Genomic DNA, 16,530 nt, shown 5'->3' on the forward strand with positions numbered 1-16,530 from the left:
GGAGTACTGGTCAAAAAATGCTTGATCAGATATGCAGCAGAGCTCGCATTTTAAATGGAAATAAATCGCGATTTTCATTTAATTTAATCGTGGCAGCCAAAATCGCGATTTTCGATTAAATTCGATTAATTGTGCAGCCCTAGTAATTAGTCTTTTGATTTTTCCGTGAGGTTTGCCTTATGCAAAGAAAGACAGCATAGACGTTTTTTCGTCCCTATAAGTGGGGGGGACCGAACGAGGTGAATTTAAATCTGGGTGGGGCGAATCCCCCCCGTCCCCCCCCGTCCCCCCCTCTATCTGCGCCCGTGCCTTTTCTATATTTTTAACTAACCATAAATATTATTTGTACCAATGATATTGCCCTCAATGTCACATTCTTTAACATTTTGTAACTTGTGTAATCTCTAGGCCAAACATGAAATTCATCCAATCCAATGAATATAGTGATGAAGAAGATGACTGTCCCTATTTCCCTCCGGCTCCAAAAATTCAGCGACTGCCAGAGAAAATTTCTGTACCAAATTCAGGTTAGTGATATCTCTGAAAAGAAATTCATTTTTCTTTTTTCATGGTCTCTGTTACTTTTCATTTTGTGTTGCCTTACATTTCATGCACCCACATTTGACACAGGCCTTCTGCATATCTTCCTTTGTTTATTTTTTATGTTGCATTTGGACAAAAGTGTCAGTTAAGTATAATGTCATACCATTGCATTAAGTGTAATCATAGCATTGTATCATCTCACTAAACATGCCTTTTCATTTCCAATCTATTCAACAGAGTTTACCAGTCAGGCACCACAGGTCCCAACCACCACCACCCTGCCTCTACCACCACCACCACCACAACTCCCACCTCTACCACCACTACCGCAGCGCCCACCCAGCCATGAAGGTAAATGGGTCAATGTCATTGTCAATGTCATTTATTGTGCTCTGATATCAGGTGGTACAACCACTGCTAATGCTCATAAATTAATTAGTAATTGGTAATTAATGTACTGCAATGAATATGCTTCTTAGATAACCATTTAAGTCTTAATCTCTTTCAAACAGTGTACAGTCAATCACACAGAACCCCTTCAGTCACCAGGACCAGTACTTACCCTGCAGGTAATATTGGCCACTGTGTACTTAGTACCATGATTTGGTCTTCTAATTACCATGAATACTTGTATATCATGTGTCTTTTCACTCTGTTTGCAGTGTTGTCCAACCAAGCAGTCAGTCCCCCGTTGGAAACCTCACATCTTTTTCTGACATCCAGCCATGGAGGTATACACATAATACATTGGCTATTGATAGTCTACACCCCTGTTCAAATGCCAGGTGTTCATGATATAAAAAAAAAATGACAAAAAGAAACTATTTAACGTCATGACAACCTGGCACTTGAACAGGGGTATGTAAACTCATATGTGTACTTTATAAGTTGCTTTGGGTTTGGACAAAAGTTGCAGTAATAATCAATAATAATCATTGCCGTAATAATCTCACTAAACACGCCTTTTCATTTCCAATCTGTTCAACAGAGTTTACCAGTCAGGCACCACAGCTCCCCACCACCACCACCCTGCGTCTACCACCACCATCACCTCTACCACCACTACCACAGCTTCCAACGATTTCGCCTCTGCCAGCACCACCACAGCTTCCATCGAAGTCACCTCTTTTTCGAACATCCAGCCATGGAGGTAAATACATAATACAGTGCCTATTGAAAATGTACACACCCCTGTTCAAATGCCAGGTGTTCATGATGTAAAAAAATGACAAAAAAGACAAACTATTTTATGTCATGAAAACCTGGCATTTGAACAGGGGTATGTAAACTTATCATACCCACTGTACACTGCGATCCAAATTATTATGCAAATGACATTTTTCACTGGTTTTCCTAAATAAATAACTAAATGACAAGTCATCATAATTTTCAAGTCATCAACCGTTAGAGTACAAAGCAAATATTTTTGAACGAACCTTCCAATGATAACGGTATTTTTTTAAAAATTGAAAAACTGAAAATGCACTGTTCCAAATTATTATGCAAAGCAGATTTTCAAAAGATGTTGTTCTTGTAAAGAACTGAAAATGGCCATTTATGAAATTTGAAGCATTAGCAGGTGATAATTACTGGAATCAAAACCTAGTTCAATCAAAAAATTTTACAGTTCAAGTTGCATTACTGGATATGTAGCTGATTCAGAGCACACACAGGTTTGTGCAGATAAAGGCACATTAAGAAAGGTTCTTCCAGATAAATACATCAGAACAAGAGAGTAAATGATAAAATACTATTACAAAGCAACAAACAAGTCACTTTTGAAGCTGCTGGTAGCTCTGGAGTCTAAGAAACACCAAGGTGTAGATATGCAGTTATGTATAAACCTTCTATTTGGTCATCCTTAACCAATGCTCACAAGCAGAAATGACTCCAGTAGGCCTAGAAATACATAAAGACTACTTTTCAAACAGTCTTGTTCACTGTTGAGTGTCCTTGCACTGTTGAGTGCCCTGGATGCTCCAGGTGGATGGTTGGTGAATGACCACCATGTCCTAATAAGGCTACTACATCAGCAAAGAGGAGACAGAGTCATGATTTGGGCTGGAATCATGGGGAGACACCTGGATGCCTCCTTTAGGGTACCCAAATGTGTGAAAATGATGTTTGGGAAGTATGTTGAGTTTAAGACTGACTACTGACCACTTTATATTGTCTTCATGTATGGGCATGGCAGTGCACCATCTCATGCTGTTAAGAATACCTATGCACTCATGCATGTGGTTTTCTTGTATTTCTAGGTTGTTTCTGCTTGTGAGCATTAGTTAAGGTGGGCCAAATAGAAGGTTTCTTCATAACATCTTCTTGATGTTTGTGGGACTCCAGAGCTACCAGCAGCTTCAAATTTGAACTGTTTCACCTTTTTCCTGCTTTGTAATATATTTTAGCATATATTCTCTTAATCGAATGTATTTATCGGTCAGAAACCTTTCTTAATGCGCCTTAATCTGCACAATTATGTGTGTGCTGTGAATCAAGTACAAATCCAGTAATGGAACTAGAACTGTAAGATGTTTTTGAGTAATTATCACCTGCTGATGCTTCCAATTTCACAAATGGCCATTTTTAGTTCTTTACAAGAACAAAATCTTTTAAAACACTGCTTTGCATAATAATTTGGAACAGTGCATTTTCAATTTTTCAGTTTTTCAATTTTTAAAAAAATACAGTTATCATTGGAAGGTTCGTTCAAAAACATTTGCTTTGTACTCTAACGGTTGATGACTTGAAAATTATGATGACTTGTCATTTAGTTATTTATTTAGGAAAACCAGTGAAAAATGTTATTTGCATAATAATTTGGAACGCAGTGTATGTTACTTTGTTCATTTTCTATTTTATAAGTTGCTTTGGACAAAAGTATCAGTTAAGTATAATGCCATAACATTGCATTCAGTGTAATCATAGCATTGCACCATCTCACTATTTACTAACCACATTTCCAATCTGTTCAACAGAGTTTACCAGTCAGGCACAGCATCATCCATCAAATCAGCAAATCAGCATCCAGCAAGGTAGAACTGAATTATCATTCATCTGGCACCAATATTAAAGGAGAAGCAGACTAACCCCTTAAGATACAGCCCCTGTTATAAATTAGCTGAATAGCTGTTACCAGAATGGCAATGACCAAGTCGTAATGTATTACTAAAGGCCCTATGCAGTGTCATAGTGGTACTATGACAGTAAAGTTTTTCTCAGTGGCCATTACAGCGTCCTTTTGGTGGAATGGCGTGTGTTAAGGGGCTACGAAAGTTTTGTTTGTTTTTGTTTTGAGAAGGACACCATACATTCATCCTTGATTATGTCAATTTCAGTAACACAGATGTTGATGTTGTTTGAAAGCTGTGTAAATGGAAACTAAGTATCTGAATTACTACATCTATACTTATACCATTTCTAATCTGTTGTCTTTGATTCATAGATTTTTGCAGACTTGTTCTGCAGCACCTCTGGACGATTGAGGAGGAGGTTAAGGAGGTTAAGCAGCAGGTGGCTGCAAATACGGCCATTCTGCAGAAGCTAGGGGGTGCTGGTGTGGCAGACCTTTGCCTCGTCCAGGAAACCAACATGCCCCTCAGTAACCTGGAGGAACTGGAGGAGCTGGAGAGGCAGCTTGGGTCTGACATTGACCTGAAAAACCAACTGGTAAGTCTGGATTTTAAAATGTTGCAATATGAATTTGAAGGCATACAAATCTTAACCTGGCTCTCATGACGAATGTTGCTCTGAGTTGCTCCACAAACATTTATCTGTAACTATGGCCATAGTGCGCTTAGCCAAAGTTCCTGTCTTAAAATACCGTCTCTGGCTTAGCTCTCCAAATGTTTTATCAAAAATCCTTGCACATGATTGGAAAAACCACTTGTCTGACAATTAAAGCACTACTGTAACATTTCTGGAAATGAGTTCATTTTACACCTCTCCCTGAATTAAGTGATTTGTCGACAACGTTACATCTATGAAAGCCCTGCGAGCCGGATTGGTCAGGCTGCCTGGGTAAATCTGAAAATCCACCCAGATCCACGAGTAGCTCATAAAGCTGTGCGGAAACACACAGATCTGGCGAGAGCCAGGTGATCCCACTGATTGAGCATTGCTAAAATTGATCCCATTCCCAAGGGGAGCGATGTGTGCACAATAAATCATATATATGTTTCCAATTTTCAACATCATACCCACTGTATTTGAAGGTTACAGATGAACTATCAAACAGCTAAGATGTTTGACTGAATGTTATGCCATTGTAATTTTGGTCTTTGTATTCCAGGTGAACATACTTGCTGTTTTGGGGGCGAAAACCACCAAAGACGCGGTGAAGAGGATGTTGGGCCGTATTTTGAGGAAGTCCCTGGCGCTTCAAATAAATTGGACTGGTGCTGGAGGAAAGGTGGCGTTCAAGTCTTTACACCTGAAGAATGTGTTGCACAGTAAGCTAAAAAAAACAACAACTTTTTTTTACATTTTGAATCATTATTGTGAAGTATTTACAACCCCTGGCAAAAGCATTTTTTTCTTACTTACTCCTTGTTTTACAACAGGAGCTGTTAGGAGAGTGGTGCACACAGCAACAGAAGAGGACCTGCAAAAAGAAGTTGCGATGTACCTAAAGGGGGCGGCTGACCGAGAGGGAGAAAAGACAGGCAGAAAAAAGTGGGCAATGGGGAGATGGGGAATATTTGAACTAGTCATTTTATATTTATTTATTATATATTTATTATAAATTGTTCATATTTATTTATTTATTTACTTCAAACTGTAAAAACATAAAAAAAAATTGAACCTGGCTGATCTTTAAATGTGATATTGTAATTTATTTATTTATTTAAAACCGTAAACACATAAAAAAATGTATTGAACCTGCCTGATCTTTAAATGTGACGTTGTTAATTGTTATTTGTTTATTTGTTTATTTATTTATTTATTTAAAACCGGAGACATATTGAAAAAACAAAAATGTATTGAACCTGGCTGGTCTTTAAATGTGATATTATAAATTATTAATTGTTATTTATTTATTTATTTATTTATTCATTCATTCATATAAAAACCGTTAACACGTTAAAAATAAACAAAATGTATTGAACCTTATGTGTGATCAGTCTGTGGGATAATATGTTTACATGTATACATTTATATTAATTTAGATCATAAATTGAATTCCATTTATATTCATTTTAATGCCTTGTTTGAATTATATGGCCATAATAAGGCTATTAAAAAAATGGTGGGTAACAATCGGTAAAAAGGCGGCCCTTTATCTGAAACCGCTTTTGAGCCGCTGGCGGACCGCCAAAGAACCGATGAGCAAAACGCCAGTGGGCCACTGGTGGGAGCTGCCGTTGCACCGACAACTCTGCCACTGGTGGGCCGCCAGTGGGCCACTGACCTATTGCTATCTGGGTACTGTTATAAGCTAGTGAAATTAGCCTATGGCTAATTCTTTTGTCTCATTAGCATCCAGGGCTAAGGGTATTACCTCAAGGGAACACGTGGCGGTCCTCCCCCACACTCACATACACACCTTTTGTCTTAACTCCACGAGGTAGGATCCTTGGGCCTTAGCTAGCCACATACAGCTAATTCTTTTGTCTAATTAGCAACCAAAGCTAACTCAATTGTTTTACTCAGAAACACGTGGTCACCAGGCCTCACACCTTAGCTAGCAATCCATGCTAACTCTTTATTCAGGCCATACACAGGCTAACTCTGTGTCAGGCCATGTGGCCACACACAAATACACCTTAGCTAGCATTCTTTTGTCTCGTTAGCAAGCTAGGCTAACCTTTTGCTTAAGCCACAAGGCCTACACCACATGGACACACACACAAACACATCTTAGCTAGCAACTCAGAGCAAATTCTTTTCCACGTGGTGACACACATACCTCAGATAAAACACGCACGCACACACACACGCTCATTAAGCATATATCATATTTGTATATATTTCAATTGACATTATTCATTTTTATCTTTGTTATAATAAATTCATTTATTATTGAAACTGTGTTTGTGTTCCAATATTTATGAAGTACCCAACCTCAAAGAATTCAAAGGTGCATATAAGTTGTGTAATATGGTAAGTGATCATAATAATTTGGAACATACCATAATTTAGCTGTTTGGTAATTTATTATTAAGCACCAAAATTAATGGTATGATTCAATAAGACTGATTTAATTATGTAATGAGACCTTCAGATTTAATGAGACTGATTTAATGAGATTGATCACTCAATTACCAATTGCACCTACATTGCAATCCAAAGAATCCACCCATGTTTTTAGTGAATCCGTGTTATAACGGAAAATATGGAAAATCTGGCCTGACTCGAGTAGAAAAAACATTGTATGAGCTTTATTTTGTTAGATAAACCAGTTCCCTGAAGATATCAGATGAAGAAATTGCAAGAACTACGATTGTTTTTACCACGCTGATAACTCTTTTTGAAAATTGTTGACTGTCAATGTAACAAATAATATGTAATCAAATATTTTGCTGCCTGTCACATCCATGTGCATTCGCATCTGGTGGTCTTCGAATTCTCACTCGCGCGCTTCCATGCTCTGAGATATTCTCTTATTTTTTCAGTGTACGCTGTATAAAAGGATGTTTCTGTAAAGAAATAAGAATTTTTCTCCACTGGTCCACTTGAACTTGCCATCTTGTGAAAGCTCTGGTCTAACAAGCAGCAGTGAGTGACTGCTGTAAATATGAAGGTCTGTAGAAAACTGTCCAATCACATGGAAAAAAAATATAAAACCCCTCATAAACAATTCCAATTGGCTGCCAATAAAAGGCGGCGTGTCCGGGGCACACTTTGCTTCACCCCAGGCTAAATCTTGAATCCACTAATAAAAATGCAACCTCAGGTCACCTGCTCTCCAAAAGTTTGTATAGCCACATGCACATACATTCGGCCAGTGCCCCGGCAGACAGAAGTGTCCAGGAAGTGGAGGTGTTCACATAAAATTTAAATAAATGCAGTTGAAAAACGGGTTAAAATAATTAGATGGATACAGGGTGAAGTAGGATGAGTAAACAATTTTTGACTTAAATTAATTCAGCAAAATTATTTATTATGTTTAATATCAAGTAGTCATTCTCATCTGGATTATTGGAAGGGGTGGCACCCCAGGACCCCCTACTGACCAGCCACCACTGATCTTAACGCATTTTCAAGTAATTCTTCTTCCGAGTCTGAAGCTGTTGAGTTCTTGAATATAGCTGCATAAAGTTAAATTTATGGTGGGACTCTTCCCCACTTGAAGTTTGCCTGTGATGGTATATGGTCTTGTTAGTAGACGATAAGAAAAAAAACATTGTGAATTTTGACAATTTTGATGTCATACAGAGTCACACTAACCAGAATTTGATTGTGAAAAAATATTCACATCCATCCCCAAATTACAAATTGTGAGTCAGAATTTTGGAAGCTTTCTGACAGCCAACCAAATCCAAAGTTATGTAGGCAGTTGAGCACATCAATAAACCATATATTCCAGGTCATAAAGTCTCTTCTTCTTTTGGCCCCATCAGGGTTGTCACAGCAGATCTGTTCCACATATTTGATTTGGCATTTACACCAGATGCCCTTCCTGACACAACCCTCCCCAGTCTGTCTGGGCTTGGGACCGGTGCCAAGTATGCACTGTCTTGTACAACCCCAGTAGCTGGGTATTTTATCTAACCTGCATGTCTTTGAACTGTGGGGGAAACCAGAGCACCAGGAGGTAACCCAAGCAGACAACATACAAACTCCACACAGAAAGATCCCCATCAGCCGTGAAGTTCGAACCCGGAACCTTCTTACTATGGGACAACCGTACTAACTACTGTTTCAACATGCCATAAGTCTACAAAATACAAAATGTTAGCTATTTTTCCCCTGTTTATTTTAATTTATAATTAACTGAAACTGTATTGGCGGCACGGTGGTGTAGTGGTTAGCGCTGTCGCCTCACAGCAAGAAGGTCCTGGGTTCGAGCCCCGGGGCCGGCGAGGGCCTTTCTGTGTGGAGTTTGCATGTTCTCCCCGTGTCCGTGTGGGTTTCCTCTGGGTGCTCCGGTTTCCCCCGCAGTCCAAAGACATGCAGGTTAGGTTAACTGGTGACTCTAAATTGACCGTAGGTGTGAATGTGAGTGTGAATGGTTGTCTGTGTCTATGTGTCGGCCCTGTGATGACCTGGCGACTTGTCCAGGGTGTACCCCGCCTTTCGCCCGTAGTCAGCTGGGATAGGCTCCAGCTTGCCTGCGACCCTGTAGAAGGATAAAGTGGCTAGAGATAATGAGATGAGATGAAACTGTATTTTTTGTTTCAGTTCTATTAAATATAATAAAGAAGAGATGGACTGATGTTTAACAAACAAGCTATATGTGAATACAACTGTGAGCTCTACAGGAAAAGCTGAAGGAAAATGAATTAAGCTAATGATAAATGATTAAAAACTGCAACCACCATTTTTCATAGAAACAAAATGCCAATGTACAGTGTCTTGCAAAAGTATTCATCCCCCTTGGTGTTTGTCCTGTTTTGTCGCATTACAAGCTGGAATTAAAATGGACTTTTGGAGGATTAGCACCATTTGATTTACACAACATGCCTAGCATGTTAAAGGTGCAAATTGTTGTTTTATTGTGACACAAACAATAATTAAGATGAAAAAACAAATCTGGAGTGTGCATAGGTATTCGCCTCCCAAAGTCAATACTTTGTAGAGCCACCTTATGCTGCAATTACAGCTGCAAGTCTCCTGGGGTATGTCTCTATTAGCTTAGCACATCTAGCCACTGAGATTTTTACCCATTCCTCAAGGCAAAACTGCTCCAACTCCTTCAAGTTAGATGGGTTGTGTTGGTGTACAGCAATCTTCAAGTTATGCCACAAATTCTCCATTAGATTGAGGTCTGGGCTTTGATTAGGCCATTCCAAGACATTTAAATGTTTCCCTTTAAACCACTCCAGTATAGCTTTAGCACTATGTTTAGGATCATTGTCCTGCTGGAACGTGAACCTTCGCACCAGTCTCAAAGCTCTGGCTGACTCAAACAGGCTTTCCTCCAGAATTGCCCTGTATTTAGTGCCATCCATCTTTCCTTCAGTCCTGACCAGCTTTCCTGTCGCTGAAGATGAAAAATATCCCCACAGCATGATGCTGCCACCACCATGCTTCACTGTAGGAATGGTGTTCTCAGGGTGTTGGGTTTGCGCCACACATAGCATTTCCCATGATGGCCAAAAAGATCAATTTTAGTCTCATTTGACCAGAGAATCTTCTTCCATGTGTTTGGGGAGTCTGCCACATGCTATTGGGCAAACTCCAAACGTATTTTCTTAAGCAATGACTTTTTTTCTAGTCACTCTTCCATAAAGCCCCACTCTGTGGAGTGTATGGCTTAAAGTGGTCCTATGGACAGATACTCCCATTTCCACTGTGGACTTTTGCAGCTCCTTCAGTGTTATCTTTGGTGTCTTTGTTGCATCTCTGATTAATGCCCTCCTTGCCTGGTCTGAGTTTTGGTGGCCGGCCTTCTCTTGTCAGGTTTGTAGTGGTGCCATATTCTTTCCATTTTGCTATAATGGATTTAATGGTGCTCTATGGGATATTTTTTATAACCCAACCCTGATCTATACTTCTCCACAACTTTGTCTTTGACTTGTTTGGAGTGCTTCTTGGTTTTCAAGTTGCTTGCTTAGTAGTGTTGCAGAGTCAGGGTCCTTTCAGAACAGGTTGATTTATACAGACATCATATGACACTTTGATTGCACACAGGAGGATTTTAATCAACTAGTTATGTGACTTATGAAGTGAATTGGTTGGACCAGCTCTTATTTAGGGGTTTCATATGAAAGGGGGTGAATACTTAGGCACGCTTCAGATTTCTGTTTTTTCATCTTAATTATTGTTACACAATAAAACGGTTTGTACCTTTAAAGTGGTAGGCATGTTGTGTAAATCAAATGGTTCTAACCCTCCAAAAATCTATTTAAATTCCATCTTGTAATGCAACAAAACAGGACATACACAAAGGGGGATAAATATTTTTGCAAGACACTATGAATTTTCCCCTATTGCAGCATCACATCTACATTTAGATACAGTACATACACAGAGTCAAAGGGTTGTAATCACAAGGAGAGGGTTTTTTTTATTTTTATTATTTTTTAAATATATGCTTCACCATTATTATACCACATTCTGTTGAATTCTTAATTGTGATTGGTCAGAAAGTGTTGAGTTTTCTATATTAGCATGGCTTTGACTATAGTGTTGGTGTAATTCATCCCTTTCCAGTTCTGGTTATGTAAGATGACAAGCTGTCTTTGTATTATTAATTTTAAAAGAGGGCGGCACGGTGGTGTAGTGGTTAGCGCTGTCGCCTCACAGCAAGAAGGTCCTGGGTTCGAGCCCCGGGGCCGGCAAGGGCCTTTCTGTGTGGAGTTTGCATGTTCTCCCCGTGTCCGCGTGGGTTTCCTCCGGGTGCTCCGGTTTCCCCCACAGTCCAAAGACATGCAGGTTAGGTTAACTGGTGACTCTAAATTGACCGTAGGTGTGAATGAGAGTGTGAATGGTTGTCTGTGTCTATGTGTCGGCCCTGTGATGACCTGGCGACTTGTCCAGGGTGTACCCCGCCTTTCGCCCGTAGTCAGCTGGGATAGGCTCCAGCTTGCCTGCGACCCTGTAGAAGGATAAAGCGGCTAGAGATAATGAGAATGAGAATTTTAAAAGAGAGAAAATGAGGTGGAGCTTAAATTAACCTGTACATATGTATGACATGTCAGTCTTTAATACATTAAAAATTGTTGTTCTAATTGTTGACAAACTGTTGGAGTGTAAGAGGAATAAAACACTTCATTTTGTGCTGTTTATGAAAAATAATCACCTGGTGGTAATGCTAGCTTCCAACCCCGTTGATGATTATATTCCAATAAAAGCATCCTGTCATGTTTTATTCCTTACTCATTACCAAAAGATCAAATAGAATGGAAATAATGAAACTTAAATCTTTGTGGGACTTACAGTATTAACTGCTCACTCCCAGATCCAAATGGGAGGTTTATAAAAGGTAGGATTACTTGGACCTTTGAAGGCTTCTTAGACAAAAAGATTGAGAGACAGTGCAAATATTGTTCCAATAAAATAAAAATAACTTTAAATATTTCCTAAATCACTAAATGCTTAACAATAAACATTTCCTGATTCACTTAAACATATTCCTTGGTTAGATTAGTCTTCAAAATCAAGTCATTTAAACAAAAATGTTAAAAGCTGGGGTTTACTGAATGCAGATTCATGTCTAGTAGTGTTACATAATTGACAAAACTACGTCAAAAGGCAAAACACATGGACACTGTGCATTCCATGCCCAGATGTCAAGAATGAATCTGATGAATTATTTCACTGGAAAGTGCAATGATTATGCAATACTTGGCAATCCATGTGTTTTCTGTGATGAATACCCAGGCTACCATTTCCGACTCCTTTTTTCTCGTGACTAAGCCCAATGAATGGACTTCCTTTCCTGTTGTTGGTGTCAAGTCAAAATACTATGCATAATATCCTGCCATATCATGCATCTCAAGGTTTCTCATTATCCTTATCATTAAAAGTTATATCTTATCAGGCATAAAACCTTCAAACAGCTTTATTTTGCAAATTTCAGCTAAATGATCTGGAGAGCACCATGTCTACTTCAAGGGCATCGCAAGATCCCAGCGTTCTGCGATGTTCAACCCCAAAATCAGAAAAAGTTGGGATGGTATGGAAAATGCAAATAAAAAGAAAAAACAGTGATTTCTAAATTTACTTTCACTTGTATTTCATTGTAGATGGTATGAACCCAAGATATTTCAATGTTTGTCTGGTCAGCTTCATTTCAGTTGTTAATATACATCCATTCCTGTGTTTCAGGCCTGTACCACATTCCAAAAAAAGTTGGGACAGGGGCAATTTAGGGCAAGTAATGAGGTAAAACAATTAAATAATGATGTGATTTGAAACAGGTGATGCCAGCAGAGAATTATAATCATGATTTGGTACAAAATCAGCATCCAGGAAAGGCCTCATCTTTGAGGAGCAAAGATGGGCTGAGGATCTCCAGCTTATCAACAGATGCATGAGAAAATAATTAAAATGTTTAAAAACAAGCTTCCTCAAAGACAGATACAAAAGGATTTGGATATTTTACCCTCTACATTACATATCAGTAAACGATTCAAGGAATCTCCAGGACTTTTGATGCGTAAAGGGCAAAGGCGCAAGCCTAAGCTGAACACCTGTGATGTCTGAGCCTTCAGACGGCACTGCATCAAAAACCATCATTCATCTATAGCTGATACAACCACATGGGCTCGGGATTACTTCGGCAAACCTTTGTCAAGCACTACAATTTGGAGTTACATCCACAAATGCCAGTTAAAACTTTACTGTACAAAAAGGAAGCCTTATATTAACCGTGTCCAGAAGTGCCATCGACTTCTCTGGGTACATGTATTGTGGCCAGATGAATCAGTATTCTAGGTCTTTTTTTTGTAAGAAATAGACACTGTGTGCTCTGGACCAAAGAAGAAAAGAACAGAGACCATCCAGACTGTTACCAACAACAAGTCCAAAAGCCAGGGTCTGTCATGGTATGGGGTTGTGTCAGTACCCTTAGCAAAGGCAACTGTGACGGCAGCATTAATGCAGAAAAATAAATTGAGATTTTGGAGCAACACATCTTGCCTTCAAGACGACATCATTTCCAGGGATATTTCAACAAGACCATGCAAAACTACATTCTGCACACATTACAAAGGCATGGCTGTGGAAGAGGATTCCTGTTCTCTCGGTCTCCAATAGAAAATGCGTGGTCAATTCTGAAATGAAAAATATAACAACGACTATGTACTGTTACACAACTTAAGACCTGTTTCCAGGAAGAATGGGAAAAAATAACACCTGAAACACTTCATCCCTTGGTGTCTTCAGTCCCCCAATATTGTTTAAGTGCTGTGAGAAGGAACAGCAACATTATAAAAATGTCACAGTACAGGCACTTATGGACGTATGCGCAGAAGAGGAGCATAGAGCAAACAGTGAACCAGCCAAAACGTGAGACGAGAATCAGAGTCATACTGTAGAACTAGCAAGGGTCAGGCGATCAGCAAACAGGAGAAGACAATCAAGTAACTGTGAAAGAGAGAGCCAACAGTCAGAAAACCAAGAATCAGCCAGAGCCACCAAGGCTTGTTATGAAATGGGGATAGCAGAACAATACTTCACAATGAAGTGGTGTGAGAGTGAGGTTTAAATAGGCAGAGGGACTAATTAGAGTGATGAATGACAGCAGTGGTTAATAGTCAGGAGACAGAGGGCGCTGTGAGTTCTGGGAAGTATAGTTCTTCGTGTCCATGTTTGTAGTTTGGACGACTTCAGCAGGTTTACTGACAATAAAGTGGTAAATGGTTTACCATCCCAACTTTTTTGAAATGTGTTCCAAGAATCAAAATTGAAATGTTTTATTTTGAAAACAAACAAAAAAAATTAGATGAAACATCAAATAATGCGCTATTGTATTGTTTTGAGATTATTTACAAACCATTGTTTTCAGTTTTAATTTCAATTTCAACATACTGTCCCAAATTATTTTGATATAATGCACATGAGTTCAAAATAGACTTCATGTTGGAACTATATTGAATTTTCTGGTTACAAAATTGCACTTTTTGACCATATAGCACACAGTTGTAGAAGTGAGTTATTTATAATCACACTATTTGTCATCACCCAGATGAGAATCAGTTCATTTTTGAGTCTGGTTCCTCTCAAGTTTTTTTCCTCATGTCATTTCAGTGAATTTTTCTTTGCCACCATCACCTCAGGCTTGCTCATTAGGGATAAATTCATATGTTTAAAATTTATATTTTCCTGTAAACCTGCTTTGTGACAATATCTATCGTAAAAAACGCAATACAAATAAAACTGACTTGACGTGATGCTTTAACAGTGACGTCATTCCCAGCAGATTCGTACATGCTTATGAATGCTGATTAAATTTTCCATAGCACAACAACAACAAAAAAAAAAAGTTGTTCAGAGCCAAAGCAAATACAGTTCCCTTCACAATTATTGGCACACCTGCATTTAATACTTTGTGCAACCTCCCTTTGCCAGTAAAACAGCACTGAATCTTCTCCTATAACATTTTATAAGGTTGGAAATACAGAGCAGGGCATCTGAGGCCATTTCTCTTTACACAATCTCTCCAGATCATCCAGGGTCCGAGACCCTCTCTTGTGCTCTCTCTCTCTCCTCTTCAGCTCAGCCCACAGGTTTTCAATGGAGTTCAGGTCAGGGGACTGAGATGGTCAGGGCAGAAGCTTGATTCTGTGCTCAGCTAACCATTTTTTGTGTTGATTTGGACAAATGGTTAAAATTATTGTCCTGCTGGAAGATCCAATGATGACCCATTTTTTTGTTTCCTGGCAGAGGCAGACAGATTTTGGTTTAAAATGTCCTGGTGTTTCATGGAGTCCATGATGCCATGTATCCTAACAAAGTTTCCAGGGCCTTTGGAGGAAAAACAGCCCCAAAACATCACAGAATTTCCACCATATTTTACAGTTGGGATTGGGTTCTTTTCATTATAGCCATCCTTCTTTTCACAACAAACCCATCTTGAGTATTTGTTGCCAAAAAGCTCCATTTTTGTTACTTCAGACCATATAACACAGTTCCAGTCAAAGTTGTAGTAGTGTTTCGCAAACTTTAGGCACTTATGTTTATAGTTAACTGACAGAAAAGGCTTTTCTAACATATGTTGCAAATAATCTGTTGGCATGGAGGTGGAGTCTGATGATGGTTTTGGAAATTTGGAAACCCCAAGATTTTACTTTTTTCTTGTCATTCACCAACAGTGATCCTTGGGGATTTTTTCCCTCTCTTAAAATAAACTTGGGAAAAAAAATAAACTTGGGTAGCGTTTCGCAAACTTTAGGCACTTATGTTTGTAGTTTACTGACAGAAAAAGTTTTTTTTTTTTCCCAAAATAAACTTGGGTCCTCTTCTAGTCAACTTTGTAACAGTTCCAATTGGTGTCCTTTTTTTTTTTTATTGCGCAAACAGCAGAAATGGACATTTTCAGGTGAGTATCTATTTTTTTTTGTAACCATTCCCTGACTAATGAAAGTCAACACACTTCTCTCTCATTTGGTCTGTGTGTTCTCTTATCTTTCCCATGTTGGTGGATGACTAAGGGAATTTGGCCTCTGTGTCACCTCATATTTGTTCCCCAGTTAATCAGGAAGTCATGGATTACAGCTTGAAAGTTCCTACTTACTCCAGTCAACTCAAAAATGTACAATTTAAATGGGAAACATGCTTCAGTTGCATTGTGTTCCCTATAATTTCCAGGGGTGCCCATAGTAGTGGCACATATGTGACAAGTCATGGAATCCACGGACACATTAATTAATTAATGCTTCTTTTGCGATTTTCTCGGATTCGTTTCGGCCGGCATGTGTCCGTGGATTCCATGACTCGTCACATATGTTTTTGTTGAAAACAATTATTTCTTGATGAGGGATTTGTTTTTCTCTGAATAAATTTCAGTTAAAGGTTGGATTTTTCTCCTTGAGTGTTTGTTGCCAAAAAGCACAATTTTTGTTCCATCAGACCACAGAACATTTTTCCAGATAAAGTTGTAGTAGCGTTTCGCAAACTTTAGGCACTTATGTTTGTAGTTTACTGACAGAAAAAGTTTTTTTTTTCCCTGACAGACCTTCCAAATAATCTGTTGGCATGGAGGTGGAGTCTGATGGTGGTTTTGGAAATTTGGAAACCACAAGATTTTACTTTTTCTTATCATTCACCAACAGTGATCCTTGGGGATTTTTTTTTGCCTCTCTTACCCTCCTCATTGTATGTGGGGGCAAAATAAACTTGGGTCCTCTTCTAGTCGAGTTTGTAGCAGTTCCAATTGGTGTC

At 38.9% G+C, this 16,530-nt stretch overlaps 1 protein-coding gene across 1 annotated transcript in view; it reads left to right on the top strand.

Annotated features, from left to right (window-relative positions):
• The first annotated feature begins 414 nt into the window (after nt 1–414).
• The window catches only part of LOC132865768 (protocadherin-15-like), a 29,131-nt gene continuing 13,015 nt past the window's right edge, over nt 415–16,530 (top strand). Inside the window, exons 1-9 of the mRNA XM_060898282.1 lie at nt 415–527; nt 781–894; nt 1,056–1,112; nt 1,206–1,274; nt 1,532–1,693; nt 3,519–3,575; nt 3,986–4,209; nt 4,832–4,991; nt 5,103–5,204. Coding sequence (XP_060754265.1) covers nt 416–527; nt 781–894; nt 1,056–1,112; nt 1,206–1,274; nt 1,532–1,693; nt 3,519–3,575; nt 3,986–4,209; nt 4,832–4,991; nt 5,103–5,204 — 1,057 coding nt within the window. The 5' untranslated portion in view covers nt 415. The remainder of the gene's footprint in view (nt 528–780; nt 895–1,055; nt 1,113–1,205; nt 1,275–1,531; nt 1,694–3,518; nt 3,576–3,985; nt 4,210–4,831; nt 4,992–5,102; nt 5,205–16,530) is intronic.

Source organism: Neoarius graeffei, chromosome 18 (genome assembly GCF_027579695.1).
Source record: "Neoarius graeffei isolate fNeoGra1 chromosome 18, fNeoGra1.pri, whole genome shotgun sequence".
In the NCBI taxonomy this organism is placed as follows: Eukaryota; Metazoa; Chordata; class Actinopteri; order Siluriformes; family Ariidae; genus Neoarius; species Neoarius graeffei.